Source organism: Mus caroli, unplaced genomic scaffold (genome assembly GCF_978045245.1).
Source record: "Mus caroli unplaced genomic scaffold, Mus_caroli_1 scaffold_5, whole genome shotgun sequence".
Taxonomy (NCBI): Eukaryota; Metazoa; Chordata; class Mammalia; order Rodentia; family Muridae; genus Mus; species Mus caroli.
The window spans coordinates 128,338,032-128,355,745 of record NW_028227260.1 but is presented as its reverse complement, the minus strand read 5'-3'; the positions used below and the strand labels follow the sequence as shown (position 1 = coordinate 128,355,745).

The window sequence follows — 17,714 nt, the reverse complement described above, 5'->3', positions numbered from 1 at the left end:
AAAACAAAAATGGAATATTTTATTTTGACAGCAAAAACCAAAATGAGATAGTTCACTTCTTTAAAAATTAAGAAAAAAATAGGTTTTGGAATTGTTTTTAAAACTGTTACTATGGTGAAATTAATGAATTAAATTGTATACAAATAAAACATAATTTGTGCCAAAGTATATCTATAAAGATTTTAATTAGATCTCACATTCCCCATACTAAATCCATAATTTCTGGAATTGACAGTAACAAACATTCAGTGAGATATAACTAGTTTGAGCCAGGTATGGTTCCACATGCCTTTAATCCCAAAACGCAGAAGGCAGAGATAGGTGAATCTCTGTCAGTTCAAGGCCAGCCTGATCAATAGAGTGAGTTCCAGCATACCCATAGCTACACAGTAAGACCCTGTTTGAATAAAAACATATGTATTAGCCAGGCAGTGGTGGCACATGCATTTAATCCCAGCACTCTGGAGGCAGAGGCAGGCAGTTCTCAGTGAGTTTGAGGCCAGCCTGGAGTACAGAGCAAGTTCCAGGATGGACAGGGCTGTTATTCAGAGAAACTCTGTCTGGAAAAAGAGGAAGGAAGGAAGGAAGGAAGGAAGGAAGGAAGGAAGGAAGGAAGGAAGGAAGGAAGGAAAGGAAGGAAAGGAAGGAAAGGAAGGAAAGGAAGGAAAGGAAGGAAAGGAAGGAAAGGAAGGAAAGGAAGGAAAGGAAGGAGAGGAAGGAAAGGAAGGAAGGAAGGGACGGAGGGAGGAAGGGAGGGAGGGAGGAAGGAAGGAAAAAAGGAAAGAAAGAAAGAAAGAAAGAAAGAAAGAAAGAAAGAAAGAAAGAAAGAAAGAAAGAAAGAAGACAGAAAGACAGACAAATATATGTAATTAGTTCAAGAAAGAAAGAAAGAAAGAAAGAAAGAAAGAAAGAAAGAAAGAAAGAAAGAAAGACAGACATATGTAATTAGTTCCAGTAAAAATTAGGGGTGATTCAAATGCCAAAAACTAATAGCAACAACATATTGGTTACATAACTGATGACACCTTCATTTCACAGAATACAGTGGAATCATAACGTTTTCTCTTAAAATATATGTAGCCTTGAGAAAGTGTTAAAAATTGATTGTTAAACAGAAAAGTGCTGCAAAGCAGTATATATAATTCTTACCAAAACATGTGAAGTTTTTAAAACACAGTGAAAAAACTAGATGAGCATCCACACCCAAATATTAACAAAGGTTTACATATGAATGGGAGTTTACAGATGAGCACTGAGTTTAATCCCTAGGGCCCGTAGTTGACAGAGAACGGGTTGCAAATGGTTTCTTCTGCCTCTACATGGGCATACATGTGCCCCTCCAAAATAATGAATAATAATAATGATAGCCGGGCATGGTGGCGCACGCCTTTAATCCCAGCACTCGGGAGGCAGAGGCAGGCAGATTTCTGAGTTCGAGGCCAGCCTGGTCTACAGAGTAAGTTCCAGGACAGCCAGGGCTACACAGAGAAACCCTGTCTCAAAAAACCAAAATAATAATAATAATAATAATAATCATTTTAATTTGGGGGCTAGAGAAATGGCTCAGTGGTTTAGAGGACTGGCTGGTACTCCAGAGGACCTGGGTTCAGTTCTCAACACCAACGTGGCAGCGCACAACCCTCCTTAATCCTATTCCACAGATTTCATGCCCTGTCTTCAGGCTCTATAGGCACCAGGCACATATAGTACAATATATACATGCAGGCAAAACACACATATACAAAAAAGTCTTGAAATTTTTAATTTTTAAAAGAATGATGCCAGGCAGTGGCGGTGCACGCCTTTAATCCCAGCACTTGGGAGACAGAGGCAGATGGATTTCTGAGTTCCAGGCCAGCCTGGTCTACAGAGTGAGTTCCAAGACAGCCAGGACTACACAGAGAAACCCTGTCTCAATAAACCAAAAAAAAAAAAAAAAAAAAAAAAAAAAAAGAATGATAATCTATATTAATCAAACAATGATCAAAATAGTCGGCAGCCTTATATTTGTGGATTCAACCAATCAGCAATTGAAAAATATTTGCAAGAACTTGTATTTGTAATGAACACATGTAGACTTTTTCCCTTGTTATTATTTCTGGAATATTATAGCAAGTATTCTTATATGTTTACATTAAATATAAGTAAATCTAAAGAGGATTTAAAATATATAAGGGAATGCACACACATTATGCATAAATAGTTTTGGTCTATGTAAGGGACTTGAACATCCAAGGATTTTGTTACTTAGCAGCACAAAGTCCTGGAAACAAAACCCCTATAGCTTCTGAAGGATGAGTACTGTTTTATGCCTGATAAGCTCTGCTGTTAACTGCTGAGTCTCCTACGCTTGCTTTGAACTAACTTCCATCCTGATTTGTACTTTCTCTTATTATAAATAAAGAACTTGATTTGTTTTCTCCGAGCTCATGGCTGGAGCTCAGGCTCTGCAATGAGGAGAGCTTGCTGGTCTTGAAGAGGACCCAGGTCTGATTCCAGAACCCACATGGCAGCATACAACAGTCCTTAACTCCAGTTCTAGGGACTCCCTGTCCTGGCTTCCATGAACACTGCATGCATATGGCACAGAGGCATACACATAGGCAAAACCCCCACACACATAAAAAGACTTTTTAAACTTGAGATTCATAGCTGTAAATAGCTCTATTCTCAGTAAGACAGGAGGACCAGGAATGCAAGGTCATTCTTTGCTACTTCGTGAGCTCAAAGATAAAATGGGCTACATATGATTCTGTCTCAGAAAAACAAACAAAAACCCTAAGTTGTGGTTCCCTCACACTGTTTAATCACACCTTTAGTGCTTTATTAATTAAATAGAAGATTTTTACTATTAGATAAATCTGAAGGCTGACATTAAAATTTTTCATTCTGTAATTGATAAAACACTAAAGAAGTCCAGTTAGGCCAGGCGTGGTGATACACGCCTTTAATCCCAGCACTTGGGAGGCAGAGGCAGGTGGATTTCTAGTTCGAGGCCAGCCTGGTCTACAGAGTGAGTTCCAGGACAGCCAGGGCTACACAGAGAAACCCTGTCTCAAAAAAACCAAAAAGAAGAAGAAGAAGAAGAAGAAGAAGAAGAAGAAGAAGAAGAAGAAGTAGTAGTAGTAGTAGTAGTAGTAGTAGTAGTAGTAGTAGTAGTAGTAGTAGTCCAGTTACATTCTTATGAAATCAGCACAAGCCAAAGCTCATCCTTAATAAAAACATGGACAGGCTAAGAAAAGACAGAAACAGTATAAATTTAAGGTAAGGCAGTTATGAAAAGAAACTCCTGTAAAGATCTCTACCTTAATCTATCCCTTTGACGTCCCAGGTTATGCAAGACCTAGCCTTGAACTTAGCCTATAGGATCACAAACCCTAGGCTGAAAACGAATGGATTAATGGACATCACATTAAACTATTTTTGAACACCTACTGTGAAGCATAATATTAGACAAGGTTACATGTATTATCTCTAATTCGTAACAACTTTATGCTATAAATATTGCATTTATCTTCATTTCAAAACAAGGAATGAATGGGACACCACATAGTTAAGAGAGCTGCCCAAGATTTTAGAACTAACAATAGATTGTGTAAAGATAGCAACTTGAATGTGAGTCAAAGCTGCGGCCTTCCATGGCAGGAATGTCTCTTACCTTTAGAACATCAGTGGGATTGGCAATAGTAGAGGAAATCACTCCTGACACTACCCCACAGATCATGTTAATTAGGAGAGTCTCATCTGTAAAAGTGCAAAAGAAATAAATAAAAGAAGGTTCACGGGCTGAGGGATGGTTCAGAGTTTAAGAGCACTGACTGCTCTTCCAAAGGTCTTGAGTTCAATTCCTAGCAACCACATGGTGGCTCAGAACCATCTGTAATGACATCTGGTGCCCTCTTGTGGCCTGCAGTTGCACAAGCAGGCAGAACACTACATAAAAATAAATCTTTTAAAGAAAACGAAGGTTCATTTTATTAAGTACTGATTTCTGGACTACCTGAGATATTGCATGAAAGGAATCTTTTCTGGAGAGATGACTTGAAAATGAACTTCAAAGTTTATCAAAGTAAAGTCTCTGAAGTATTTATAGACCATCCCAAATCAATACAAAATGTGTACAAATTACACAATACAAACCATTATTTCCATAAAACCATTATTCATATTCTTCTACATAACTGTCAGTATGTTATATAAATTAGAATATTGTCTTTCCATTTCAACCACTTCAAACATATTAATGCATCTGATTTTTGTCTTTTAAATTCTTTTGAGTTTCTGAGTTCAAGGCTAGCCTGGTTTACAGAGTGACTTCCAGGACAGTCAGGGCTACACAGAGAAACCCTGTCTCAAAAAAGAATCTTTGGAGATTATAATTACAACATTTCTCCCTTCCCTTTCTTCCCTCTAAACTCCTGTATATATCCCTCCGCAGTCTCCTTCAAATTCACGGCCTCTTTTTTTCACATATAGTTATTATATGCATATATGGCTCTATATAGATACATAGCCCTAAATATAATGTTTACTCCACATAGCATTACTTGTATATATGTTTTCCAGGCTGACCATTTGGCATTGGACAACCAATTAATGTGCACTCTTCCCTGGGGAAGACCGCCTCCCCTGCTCCCAGCCTTCTGTAGTTGCTGACGGTTCTTAGTGTAGGGTTGCAGCCTCGTGGGCTTTTCCTGTCGAGTGTGGCATATCAGCTGGTAACATGTTTGTTCAATTTTTAACTCTTTTTATGGATAGTCAACTTAAAGACTTAATAACCAGATGTTAAAAAATTAATATTATATATAACAAAGTTATCTAAATATTAACTTTGAGTGGCTTTATATATCTCCCAGCCTCCATTTATGTACAGAAGGCTTCTATAGTCAAATATGAAAAAGCAGTAGTATAATCCCTGGCATTGGGGGATGAACGGAGAGACTTGGACATGCTAGGCCAGCTCTCTGCTACACAGTAATACCCTCAGGTCCAGAAGAAATTATATAGAAGTAAATTCCCTCAACTACGAACAAGGAGAGGAACAACAGAACATATTGTTCTACAGCGAAAATCCCATCTTTACCACTCCTCCTCCTCAGAACAGTCTAGAACTAGAAAACTAGTAAATCGATATGAGCAATCTATGAAAGGAAAATATTTTCAGGGAAGATGAAAGGGAATCCTGGAATCCAGACTATAACAGACTAAAATTTATCTACCTACCCAAACCTTACCAAAATTGACATCTAGAAAGTGTCAAGTCCTCTAACTGATGAAAAGTGTATTCATTTTCAAGAACATGGCTGACCTAGGCTTCTTCAAGAATAACAATAAAGTTTTTTTTTTAAGAATTCTTAGTTTATCCAGGCGGTGGTGGTTATATACATATTGTTCCATGGCTTGAGAGACAAAGGCAAGCGGATCCCTATGAGTTTGAGGCGAGCCTGGTCTACAAAGCAAGTTCCAGGACAGCCAGGGCTACACAGAGAAACCCTGTCTCAAAAAACAAACAACAAGCAAAAGAAAAAGAAAGAATTTTTATTTTAAGTCAAGTAGTGTGGCACACACCTTTAATCCCTGCACTTGGAAAGCAGAGGCAGGTGGATCTCTGAGTTTGAAGCCAGCCTGGCCTACAGAGAAAGTTGCAAACAAAGAAACCCTTCTTGGCAAAAACAGACAAACCAACAACAAAAAAAGGAATTATTCTTTTGGGGGAGGACATATATCATGGCACATGTATGGAGGTCAGGGATCAACTCTGTGGAATGTCTTCCTTCACTCCTTTCACCTTTGCAAAGGTTCTAAGTATCAAATTCAGGTAGTCACACTTGCATGGAATTTACCCATTAAGCCATCTTGGCAGCCTAGACGTTTTTTTAGTCGATGGTAAAAGATATATGTGAAGAGCAGGTCCTCTAACCCATGTATCCCCTCTGCATGGATTTAGCCCACCTCAACACAAGGTCACCTTTACCCATGCATTAAGTACCTTTCATTGACTGCCAACATAAGATGATAAACATTTCACACTAAGCATGATTTCAACAATCCCTTTGAGGATAACCTCAAAAGAAAGTTGAGCATACTGACCTTCCAAACGTTCCACAAATAATCGCTTCAAGCTTTGATAAATACCAATTTTGATGGTGCCATATGATGCCTGTCTTAGTAAAGCAGGGGCAATTCTGCCCCCCCCCACCAAAAAAAAAGAGAAAAAAATAAAGAAAAGTTAATTTTACTTAACACACATTTGTAGATTTTACAATTTTAAATCTGTATCTTTCTAAGCAATAACAAGCATGTTTTTTCAATCACCCATGAAAAACTGCCAAAGAAAGTTCACATCCCAGGTCATAAAACAAATGTCAACAAAGTTACAAGAACTGAAATTATGCAGAATGTATAGTGGAAGCAAATCGGAAACTGATAAGGAGACTCAAGCACTGGGAAATCAAACAACATATATTTAAACAACATATGGGTTATAGAAAGTTGTAAAAAAATTAATGTATAGGCCTGAGCAAAATTTCAAATATATCCTATAAAATACATGGGATTATAACAACAACTAAAGAAAATGATGCTATGAATATGAGAGAGAGCAAACAGATACAAGGGAGTGGGTGGAGGAAGAAAGGGAAGAAGAAAATTACATAATCATAATTTTAAAATTAGAAATATTATAAAAATTAAAAATACTATAAAAATAAAAAAAAAAAAACATGGGACACAGCCATGCTTAGCAATACAGGTTGGCAATTCCAGCTGCTCCTTGTAGGCTAATGCAGGAGAATGAGGAGTTCCTGGCCTGTTTGAACTGGGGTGAGTAAAAGGCCAGCCTGAACAGCTTGGTGTGACCCTGTCTTACTATAAAAAGATAAGACTAGGTAGCTCACTGATAGAGTACTTGCATGACAAGTGTTAGGCCTTGCATTCAATCACCAATAGTGGGGCCAGGCATGGTGGCGCATGCCTTTAATCCCAGCACTCGGGAGGCAGAGGCAGGCGGATTTCTGAGTTCAAGGCCAGCCTGGTCTACAAAGTGAGTTCCAGGACATCCAGGGCTATACAGAGAAACCCTGTCTCGAAAAACCAAAAAAAAAAAAAAAAAAAAAAAAAAAATCACCAATAGTGGATGCCACACCCACTCCAGTGAAGACTGCTTGACAAGCCCAAAAGCTTGGATGCAGTCCTGAGGCAAAAAGTTTCACGGAAACTTAGTCTCCTGGAGCCTTGGCATCCTGTAACACGAATGCTCCAAACTTGTCCTTGCATTAGTCGATGAATGGATCTGTGTGCTTTCTTTCAGTATTGTTTTATTATAGGTGCCTCCGAGAAATAAGTTGTCAAATATCTAAATCAGGTTGAACTTTTGCTTTCTGGCAATCGCCAATGTCCTAGGCAGTCCTGGAGCTGACCCTGGGCTTGGAATTTCATAGGAATGTTACTCATTCAGTCGAAATGCCCCAGTGTTGACAGTAATCAGGCATCTCACAGTTTGCCTGATAGGAGCTAGTAATCTCAGGGCTAGTTCAAAATAGTAAACTTAGAATCCTCATTACAGTCAGGTATGGCAGACTACATTGCATATTAGAAGAAAGTGAGTTCTTCTGACAAATGAAGATTCCCTACAGACATTTAAAAGAGCAGACAAGTTACTCCCATATGCAAGAATTTACCATGGCCTAGAAAGAAGGAGGGTTGTGGTTTAAGGTATTAACAGTATTGCATTATTCATGAAAAGGTCAGCAAGAGCAGAATCCCCCTGGTGTAAGCTTTCACAGGTTCAAAGGAATAGCATAAATTGTGACTAGGGTGTGAAACCCTCACCTGGCTCCTGTCAATAGCTGATTTTAGAGAGCTGAATGTAAACATTGCCTGGTTCCTGCCCCATGGAATTCATTGGTTTATTTATTTATTTATTTATCTATTTATTTTGGTTTTTTTGAGACAGGGTTTCTCTGTGTAGCTCTGGCTGTCCTGGAACTCACTTTGTAGACCAGGCTGGCCTCAAACTCAGAAATCCGCCTGCCTCTGCCTCCCAAGTGCTGGGATTAAAGGCGTGTGCCACCACCGCCTGGCTCGTTGTTTTATTAAAGTTCAAAAAAATAGTAATTCCAAGCCCAGAAAAGCTTACTGAAAAATACCACAAAACTGTTGAAAAATTAACATTAATCTTATAAAAAAAACTCTCCAGAAATAAAAGAGGGAATGTTTCCCAAATCACTTTAGCTAATATTACCTTGATAGCAAAAACCAAACAAAAAATAGTACAAATAAAAACCATATGCCTAGGACTAGAGAGATGGCTCAGAGGTTAAGAGCACTGACTGTTCTTCCAGAGGTCCTGAGTTCAATTCCTAGCAACCACATGGTGACTCACAATCATCCATAATGGGATCTGATGCCTTCTTCTCACATGCATGCACACATGCTAACAGAGCACTCATACATTAAAAAATACAGAAATAAAAAAAATGTTTAAAAGGAACAAAAAAATACACATCCGTATCACACATAAACTTAGATGCAAAAAATCCTTCAGAAAAGAACAAATTGAATGTAGCAATAATAAAAAAAAAGAGTCAGACATTATTACCTATACCACATAATTTTTTTAAATCAGCCTCTATTTCCTAACAACTGCAGATACATCTTTAACCCAATGAAAAAGGAAGCAATAACACCAAGATCTCAACCTACTTAAATTCTGCTCATAAACTGAAGATGTTCTCACTCATGCCTCCTTTGAGATTCTTCCAAATTGCAGAACTTTAGGAGATAGAAATAGAACTAAAGCAACAGCTCAAATGGTTAGGATGGAAGGAGGAAAAAGAAACGGGTGACTAAATATGAATCTTTCCGACTCTGTTACTTATATCAGGAAAAGAATATCTTGAGGTTATCTATGCTAATGAAAGAACAAGGTAAAAGAGATGGTCCAGGAATCACTCACTTGTGCATGAGGATCTGGCTTGGGTTGTTGGGGTTTTTTCTCCAAGAAAATTATATTTTAAATAAGCCCAACATAGGTTACTGGTAAATTTTATTTCAATCAGCTCAGCAATATTGGTAGCCTAGATTTAGGATGGCCTAGGAGATCTGCAGCACGAGAACAACAAACTGAACAACACTAAATCATAAGCTGATGGGTAATCAAGAATGATGAAAAAAGATGATTCTCCCCTCTTTTATTCTTCACTGCTACTTAAGCTGCCAGAATAACGTTTCTTTTATGTAAGAAATCTTAAAGGATGCTAGGAAAATTTCTCACAAGAATGTATACAGCTAACTGGTGCTGCTTTTACAATAGCCATCAAAGAGTGTCAGGAAGGGCTGAAGAGATGGCTCAATGGTTAAGAGCACAGACTGCTCTTCCGAAGGTCCTGAGTTCAAATCCCAGCAACCATATAATGGCTCACAACCACCTGTAATGAGATCTGACGCCCTCTTCTGGTGTGTCTGAAGACAGCTACAGGGTACTCACATATAACAATAAATAACATCTTTGGGCCCGAGTAAGCAGGGCCCCAGAGTGAGCAGAGGTCCTGAATTCAATTCCTAGCAACCACATGATGGCTCGCAACCTTCTGTATAGCTACAGTGTCCTCATATAAATAAAATAAATAAATCTTTAAAAAAAGAGTGTCAGGAAGCCAGGAAAAAAGCTTATGCTGCAACGATATACATTTTTACATGTACAATAGTTAATCAATACAGAATTATAAGTTGAAATGGTGGGTGCGAAGGGTGTAAACTGTCATGCAGATGAAATCCATGGTTTCTTTTAAAAAAAAAATCAAAAAACATTCTGTTCATGATATAAAAAAAGAAACCAGTCTTACCCTGAATACAGAGCCAAGATCCCTTCTTCTTTATAGATTCGGAACAAGGCATGAAACATCCCTCTATATTTTATTTCTTTGAAACGAACATCGATACTCTGGCCTTGGACTTGCAGCCGTGTTTTAGTCAGATCCACAGGGAAAGTGCCTATGAAGGAACAGCCTCCTAAGTATTTACTTACAAATAACAGTTATGTTAAATAGAAGGGCGATGAAAATACTGAAAACACAAGACAATCATTTTCATAACACCTGAATATCTATTCTACCATCATTGCCAGAGGATAAAGGCTATAGGTGAAATGTACTAGCCTTTCTAGGAAGTACAACTTGCTACACAGGGTAGCTGACATGGACATAGAAAACGCTGGAAGATAACAATAGGCGATAAATGCAAAGGGATTTAGACATGTCTTTTACACTGTCTCTAACATACCAATGTCAGTAGCACTTATTATCCTTTTCCTCCCATCCTCTCCCATCTCAAGTCTCCACACCTCCTCGCCTCACGTTATCACAAGCATAGGAAAGCATTAGCTGTTCCTACATGCTATTACAATAGTGTGTGTGTGTGTGTGTGTGTGTGTGTGTGTGTGTGTGTGTGGTGTGTTTACAACTTCCTAATATGAGAGAAAATGGTAAAGTCTCACGTGGTTCTACTCACCATGGTGTCTTGGATGATTGAAGACCAATACCAGCAGAGTATTTAGGCCATTCTTTTTTTTAATTATGTTTTATTTACTTATGTGTGCTTATGTATGTGTGTGGGTATGTATGGAGGTCAGAGGGCAATCTCCAGGAGTCAGATCTGTCCTTTAATTTAACCACATGGTTCCCATCCAACTCAGGTCAATCAAGCTTGGCAGTGTGCATCTACTTTACCTGCTGGGCCACCTTGTCTTCCCTAGCAGGATTCTTCAATAAAGCTCCTTTTTCTTATATCAGCACATAACAGTGGTTTTTGCATGAACAAAATAGGATTTAAGAAAGATTTAAAGATCTAAAACTAGTAAGCTCTTTATGTATATAGTTCTGAACTTTTGTGACCTGGATTATATAAGAACAGAGCATATAACAAGAAAATCAACAGGCTGGGCAGAGGTGGCTCATGCCTTTAATCCCAGCATTTGGGAGGCAGAGGTAGGTGGATCTCTGAGTGCAAGGCCAGCCTGGTCTACAGAGTGAGTTCTAGGACAGCCAGGGCTACACAGAGAAACCTTGTTTTGAAAAAACAAAAAGAAAAAAGTCAACAAACACTGCTGGATTGTAGACAACGAGGAATCAGTTAGGAAAAAGAGGAATCTAGAAAATGAAGTCACAGTCTAATGATCTTGTTTGCTTCTAAAATGGAAGAGGGGTTTGCAAAAAAGAAGCCTGGATAAGAAGAAATTATAACCTTAGCATAAATGAAAGACCATTAGCACAGGAATACACAGAAACTACTATCATATATAGTCCTTTATAACCATGCATATTTGACTTGAAAAACTAAGTTATCAAAAAAAGTTCAAAATTTGACTTAACCTCATTCCCTATGTCATCACTAGAACCTCCTCAGGAATATTACTTGATAGCCATGCAACAGTAATTTTTAAAACAAATGATGACAATATTTTCCCCCACTGATTTTCTCCAAAAATAATTGGTCCATACATGACCCTCAGTGACATGAAACTCAGATTTGTCATTTTTCTCAATTCTTACCGAACTCGGCAACAATAGAGGCAAGGCCGCCATACACAAAAGGTTTCCAGTTCAGACCAGACATCTCATGGCTTAAAGTGGAACTTTTCTGATGCTAAAAACAAACACGAATCAGAACAGGGCACGAGAACGAAGAGAACATTTGTTAATACTTGAGTCTATGATTTAAATAAGTAGAACTGGCAAATCATACAAATGTAGAGGAAAAACTAAAAGCCACCAAGTGAAATGAGACAGCATGGAGAGTCCTGTTTCATGTGCTGGATGGTCATGAGTTTCTTCTTTAATGTCATTCTGGAGGGAAGGTGTGCAATCACTCAAGAAACCAATGTGTGACTGGCATTCTAATTTAACACTCTTCCCCACCCAAAGATGTTTCAGCCCATCCAGCACACCCATCTCTGACATTCAACTAGACAATCACAAGTCAAGGAAACTGGAACTCAAGTTACATAGGCTGAGGCATCTTATAAAAGCAGTTTGTGGTATTCAGTTAGCTTGATTTAGGCACAAAGGGCAAGCTCCCAATACTACCCAGAAATGGTCTCAACCCTCTCAGCTCTCCACTGAAATTTAGCATCTCAGTTCTAGGAACTGAGCTAGCTATACACCAAACCCCGACTCCTCAGTGAGACCCAGGCTGAGCTAAGCAGCAATTCGCCTTGCTTCTGCCTCTATGAACTATGGCATGCCTCCTGAGTTAACCCGAAAAATAAACTTGAAATCAGACGTAGTGACACAGGCCTGTAATTCCAGCATTTGGGAGGATAGAGTCGGGAGGATAAGTAACCCGTTCAAAGTTCAAAGTCACCCGTTGCTACATGCCTCATGTAAAAACATAGGCTGCTAAGCCTTTCCCCACAGAGTTTCTGATTGGTGGTTTAAGTCTTGCCCTGAGAGTCAGAGAGTTCTCAAAGAATACTGATGTTTCTCCCTCCTTTAAAAACTACTGCTGTAGGCATTACTTCCTAAATCCAGGTCCACTTGGAAATACTTGTTCTTATAGACTCTCCAATTTTCTTGAGATATTTCTTTCTTTCTTTAGAGTTTCAAAGTATGTGTACTACCCATTTTCAAAAGGATTTACAGTCAAAAAAGGAACACTCTGTAATTAGATCGTCTAAAGTTGAATCATGACTCCAGATTCAATGCTTGACTATCACTTACTAGTCGTGGCTCTGGGAAAGTAATTCAATCTTTCTCTGCCTCCATTTTCTGAAAATAATAATAATAAAAACGTATGTCATAGGGCTGTTGTGTTGTATATAAATATATATCTAACACCGAGAAAAGTCTGCTCAAGAAGTTAATTATCAGTATTACATGGCTGAATGTACATCTTAATAGATAGCATTTGCTCTCGATGCTCCCCTTGCCAGTTTGGGTTAGTACCTTGAAGCCACAGTCTGCTCCTAGAGGAAACAAGGTTTTGATTTATTTTCTTTTACAAAAGTAATTCTCTGAAACAAAGCAAAAAGTGACTAGTGAGCATGCAAATAAATGTCTTAGTTACCATACTACAAAAATGATTGTTGAAAACTGCCTTTCAGACAGTACAATATTGAATATGTGAGAGATAACCCCTATTGGAGGAGAGTTCATTAAAACTCTAAAGGGAAAATTAGGAATTGATGGGGAAAATAGGACTGTGGCATACCTCCTGAGTTTACAAGAAAAAGAAATGTGAAATCAGACATGAAATGTGAAATCAGGCCTGTAATGTCAGCACTTGGGAAGTAGAGTCAGGAGGACCAGTAGTTCAAAGTCACACCCTTTGTAACATAGGGAGTTTGAGACCAGCCTGGGCCACAGAACTCTGTCTCCAAAAGAATGCACAGAAAAAAAAAAAAAATAAAGGGAAATTTACTCTATGGTGTCAACTGTCGAGATTTCCCCTAAGTAGCCTTTGATGGTTCAGATGTCTGCTGTGCTGCTCCCCCAAACTTTCCCTTTACAACTTCATGTATCCTTTGTCAGTACAGGAGGAAAAAAAGAACTCTTCCATAACTCTACTACCTGCTACTCAACATTTTCTCAGTGTTTTATATGTGAGTGTCTGCTTGTATGTATGTCTCTGCCCCACTCACATACCTCACGGCCACAGAGGCCATTAGAGGGTGTTCGATTCTCTAGGACTGGTTACAGATGGTCGTGAGTTGCCATGTGAATTCTGGGACTTGAACCTGGATCCTCTAAAAGAGCTGCTACTACTCTTAACAGCCAAGACAGCTCTCCAGCCCCTACCCAATCTTTTAATTAAGGAAGATGTGCCTAGAGTGCAGGAATTGCTGAAAGTTGGGGACACAGTCCCACTAGGAAGCAGAAAGATCAGTCACAGGATCCTAGGTCCTATAGCTCAGGGGTTCCCCAATGAAGTTTTCACAATTGAGGGCTTATAAGAAAAAAATATCTAGAGCTGCTTTTTGTTTGTTTGTTTCTTTGTTTCCGGCTAAATATATGTCATTAAATGGCTATTACATCATTATCCCTGGGACACTGACAAATCATCTTATATAAAATGATAATGGTAGTGAGTAGTTGATAATATTTAGCGCCTTTATTTGAAAAACTAAGCATACCAATCTTTATAGATATCCCCACCACCATACTTTGATTTAAATTTCATTAGCCCATAAAATTATACAACCCTGTAGACAACTGACCAAAATTAAGATGGTCCCTTATAGCACCTCCCCAGTCACACAAGATAGTAAACCCTTTCAGTCCAATGTTAGAAAGGAAAATCATGAAATAAATTTTGTATCACTTCTGATTAGACTTTATACCACCCCTTCTTCATACTAGAACAATTTAGAGGTACACTGAACAAATTAATTTTCCCTCAAAGGAGCCCTTCAAATATTTAAGTCAGTTTTCATGTTTCTATATTTTCTTTCTCAGACCAAATATTCCTGATCGTTTTCTACATCCTGTGTTTTAATTCAGTTACTAAGGCTGAAAACCTCTGTTTCTTTGAGAGAGGCATATCCCACAACTGAAACATTAATGTTCCAGCAAATACCAATCTTTCACATAAGGCTGTATCATGTATGCAAGTTATATCCCACCTGTTCTACAGCTATGCATATTTCTGAGAACCTTTTTTCTTTGACATCTTAAATTCAGGCATAAAATGATGACTAAGGTGAGGTTTATTCTCTAGGTGTCCTGTCTCTTCCCTTCTTTAATAGGTAAGATTCCTAAAAAGATGACACCACATTTTGCAAAACTTCTTATCAACCTCATAGGAGCATCACAGAATGAGTCCAAACAAAGCAGTCGTTGACTGTCTTGTGTATGCAACTGTATATAAACCATTATAGAGGAAGCTGCAAAAGGAATTTGCTGGCTCTGGACAATACTATATACCCTGTTCAACACTCTCATTTCCAGAGTCTCTACCTACAAACCCTTGCCTTTTGGTTTTGTTGCAGAGAATTGCTTTGTAAAGTATACCAAACTCCTCTCGAAGTTATTTTGACTTGTAGATGTTAACCTCAGTTTTGGGTGAAAGCACAGAAGTCATTATCTAAGGAACAATATAAATACAGTACCCTAAATATTTTTATTTAGAAAGATGCCAGTAAAATCTGGCTTCGGGATTTGTACATCTCTTCTTAAGATCTGATTATGGTTATCTTGATAGCCTAACAAGTGAAAATAAAAGATCCTAGAATCTACATTATATAGCCCCTACACTTACTTCAAAGTCTGGTCAGGAAATTCTGGTTAACCTTCTTGGTTTCTCCTTTAAGAAAGAGTAGGTATTAGAAATTCTCATGTTTAGAAGATAGTAATTGGGAGCCTAAAACTATGTGTTGAAGGCATACTCAATACTCAAACCAGCAATTTGTTATTAATCTAGTTGGTCATGTTTGTTTTTAATCACAGCGGGGTGTGGTGATGTCTGCCTTTGAATCCAACACCTGAGATATAAAATGGGTGGATCAGTGAGTGCAGCCAGCCTGATCTATATAGTGAGACCCTGTCACAAAAAAAAAACAATAAATTCACAAATATAATCTAACATAAGACAGTAATTGCCATTCTTCCTATCTCTTCTGCCCAATCATCTGGTGGATGAAATTGAATACTTGTTAGAGAAAAATGAAGTGTTAAAACGTAGAGCAGTCTATAAGAGCAAGAGAAGCACAGAAAACAATCGCATGTGTATAAACAACTTGTAAAAACTGTTGGAAGTGAGAGAACTAAAGCCGGGTTTCCACAGAGCAGACTGAATCTGGTTAGGAGCAGGGAAGGAGGGGCTGGTGAGATGGCTCAGCAGGTAAGAGCACTGACTGCTCTTCCAAAGGTCCTGTGTTCAAATGCCAGCAACCACATGGTGGCTCACAACCATCTGTAATGGGATCTGATGCCCTCTTCTGGAGTGTCTGGAGACAGCTACAGTGTACTTACATATAATAAATAAATAAATCTTTAATAAAAAAAGAAAGGAGCAGGGAAGGAAGACATCTAGGTGGGGTAAGCAGAATGTATAAAGACAAATGTGCAAATGTGCACAATCTTGTAGAAATGTGCACCAATGGTTTGTACTGAGACCCAAGCAGAAGAAGCAATAAATTTGTTGGCTGAAACAAGTAAAAGGGGTAGATTTTACTGGAAGGCTTGGAAACAAGCTGGAGGAAGACTAGAGCTATTAATAGGCAAGTGAATTAAGGCAATAGCCTATTGTAATTAGCTACTAGGGACTCCAAGTCCGGTGGATTGCAAACAGAAGAGGTAAGGAAATAGCTTAGGAGGGTGGGAAAAAAAAAGAATGCTAGTTGACAATGAGGTTAAACTGTTGAGATGGAGACAAAAGACACTTCATGATATAAATGAAGAGGAGGAAAGAGTTAATGTCTAGTCTAAGCATCTCTATGGTTGGGCAAGGACACACTGGTAGAAAACTATAAGTGTCCCTGCTACTACCTTGTCTGAGAAACAAAATTCATGTTGATAATAGCTGTGATCCCAATCAAGTAACTGAACTGCATTTTAATAGATGCCTTCAATGCCTGAACCTCACGAGTGACAGGGGGGATAGGAAGTGATGGGGAGCATCTTTCAACAGCATCCCTCACACTTATACAATGGAGGGGGTTGCTTACTCCGCTTACAATCACTGCCGCCGTTGCAAACTTCACCCTTAGAAAAATTAGGATTATTCCGGGAAAGATACCCATTCACCCTCTGGGTGCAGGATCTTGCCAGTTCCTCGGCTGTCAGAGCGAGTTCGTAGAGAGAAGGGAGGCGCCTGAAGGAGGCGGCCTCCCGGGGGGGTCGAGGAAGCAGAGCTCAATCGAAGAAGTAAAGCCACCGATGCCAGAAGAGTGAAAGACAGGGAAGGGACTCAGCTGAGGGGAGAGAGAGAGATCAAAGGACCGTTAAGCCCCTCCCAGGCCGGGAACCAAGCCAACCCGGCCCCGCGCGGCCTGGCGCGGCCCAGCCCCGCTCCCCAACCTGGAAGTCCAGGAGCTTCCCCCTCACCTGCTCAAGCTCAGCAGACGACTGGGAAGCGGAGGCTACCACTGTAGGAAACGCCACCGCAGCGCCAACCCGGAAGCATTGAAACCGACGGAAGTAACCAAGGCGTCGCCTCGGCAACAGTGGCGCAGCCATCCTAACTCCGCCCACTCCTAGCCTGGAAAAAGCAAGGCGCGAATGAAAGGAAACCATTAAATTCAAAAGGCCAGAGCCCAGAATCCTGTGCAAAAAGGTCGGCAGCTAGCCCCCCCGACTTCCTGCAGGCTTCGGGAGAGAGAGCTAAGGCGTGAGAGTGTAGTGGCTTCTGCAGCTAAGGTGCTCACCAGTGAGAGCAGAGGAGGCGCCTTGTCACTCGCCCACGCTGCATGTACCAGCCAGAGCAGAGGCTCTGCTTTGCCTTTTAAAAAAAAAAAAAAAGAGAGAGAGAGAGAGAAGGTGGGTGGGGCATCACGTGGAAGGAGGTGGAGTAAAAGGATTTAAGATAAGAGTGGGAGAAGAAGCTCTTTTGTCTTTTTCTGGAACCCTTTTTAAGTGGGTTGCCTCATTAAGCCTTGATATGAAGGTTTGTGCCTAGTCCTATTGTATCTTGATATGCCATGTTTGGTTGATATCCCTGGGAGGCTGGCTTTTTTCTGAAGGGAAATAGAGGAATGGATCCGGGAGAGGGGACTGAGAGGA

General features: G+C 39.5%; 1 protein-coding gene across 6 annotated transcripts in view; it reads right to left on the bottom strand.

The window, feature by feature from the left end:
* The window catches only part of Slc25a14 (solute carrier family 25 member 14), a 39,842-nt gene extending 22,663 nt beyond the window's left edge, over positions 1–17,179 (bottom strand). For 2 of the 6 annotated variants that reach the window (XR_015047174.1, XM_021152971.2), the window contains exons 1-5: positions 17,040–17,179; positions 11,550–11,643; positions 9,846–9,993; positions 6,091–6,185; positions 3,659–3,744 (exon numbers count right to left, since the gene is read on the bottom strand). Coding sequence is in view for 5 of the 6 variants with exons in the window: in XM_021152971.2 (XP_021008630.1) it covers positions 3,659–3,744; positions 6,091–6,185; positions 9,846–9,993; positions 11,550–11,643; positions 17,040–17,171 (555 nt within the window). In the remaining variant the exon portion in view is untranslated. Of the gene's footprint in view, positions 1–3,658; positions 3,745–6,090; positions 6,186–9,845; positions 9,994–11,549; positions 11,644–12,716; positions 12,765–15,252; positions 15,298–16,660; positions 16,907–17,039 lie in introns of those variants that run through there. The other 4 variants (XM_085838196.1, XM_085838195.1, XM_021152972.3 and 1 more) reach the window with 4 other exon arrangements.
* Between the last annotated feature and the right edge of the window lie 535 nt (positions 17,180–17,714).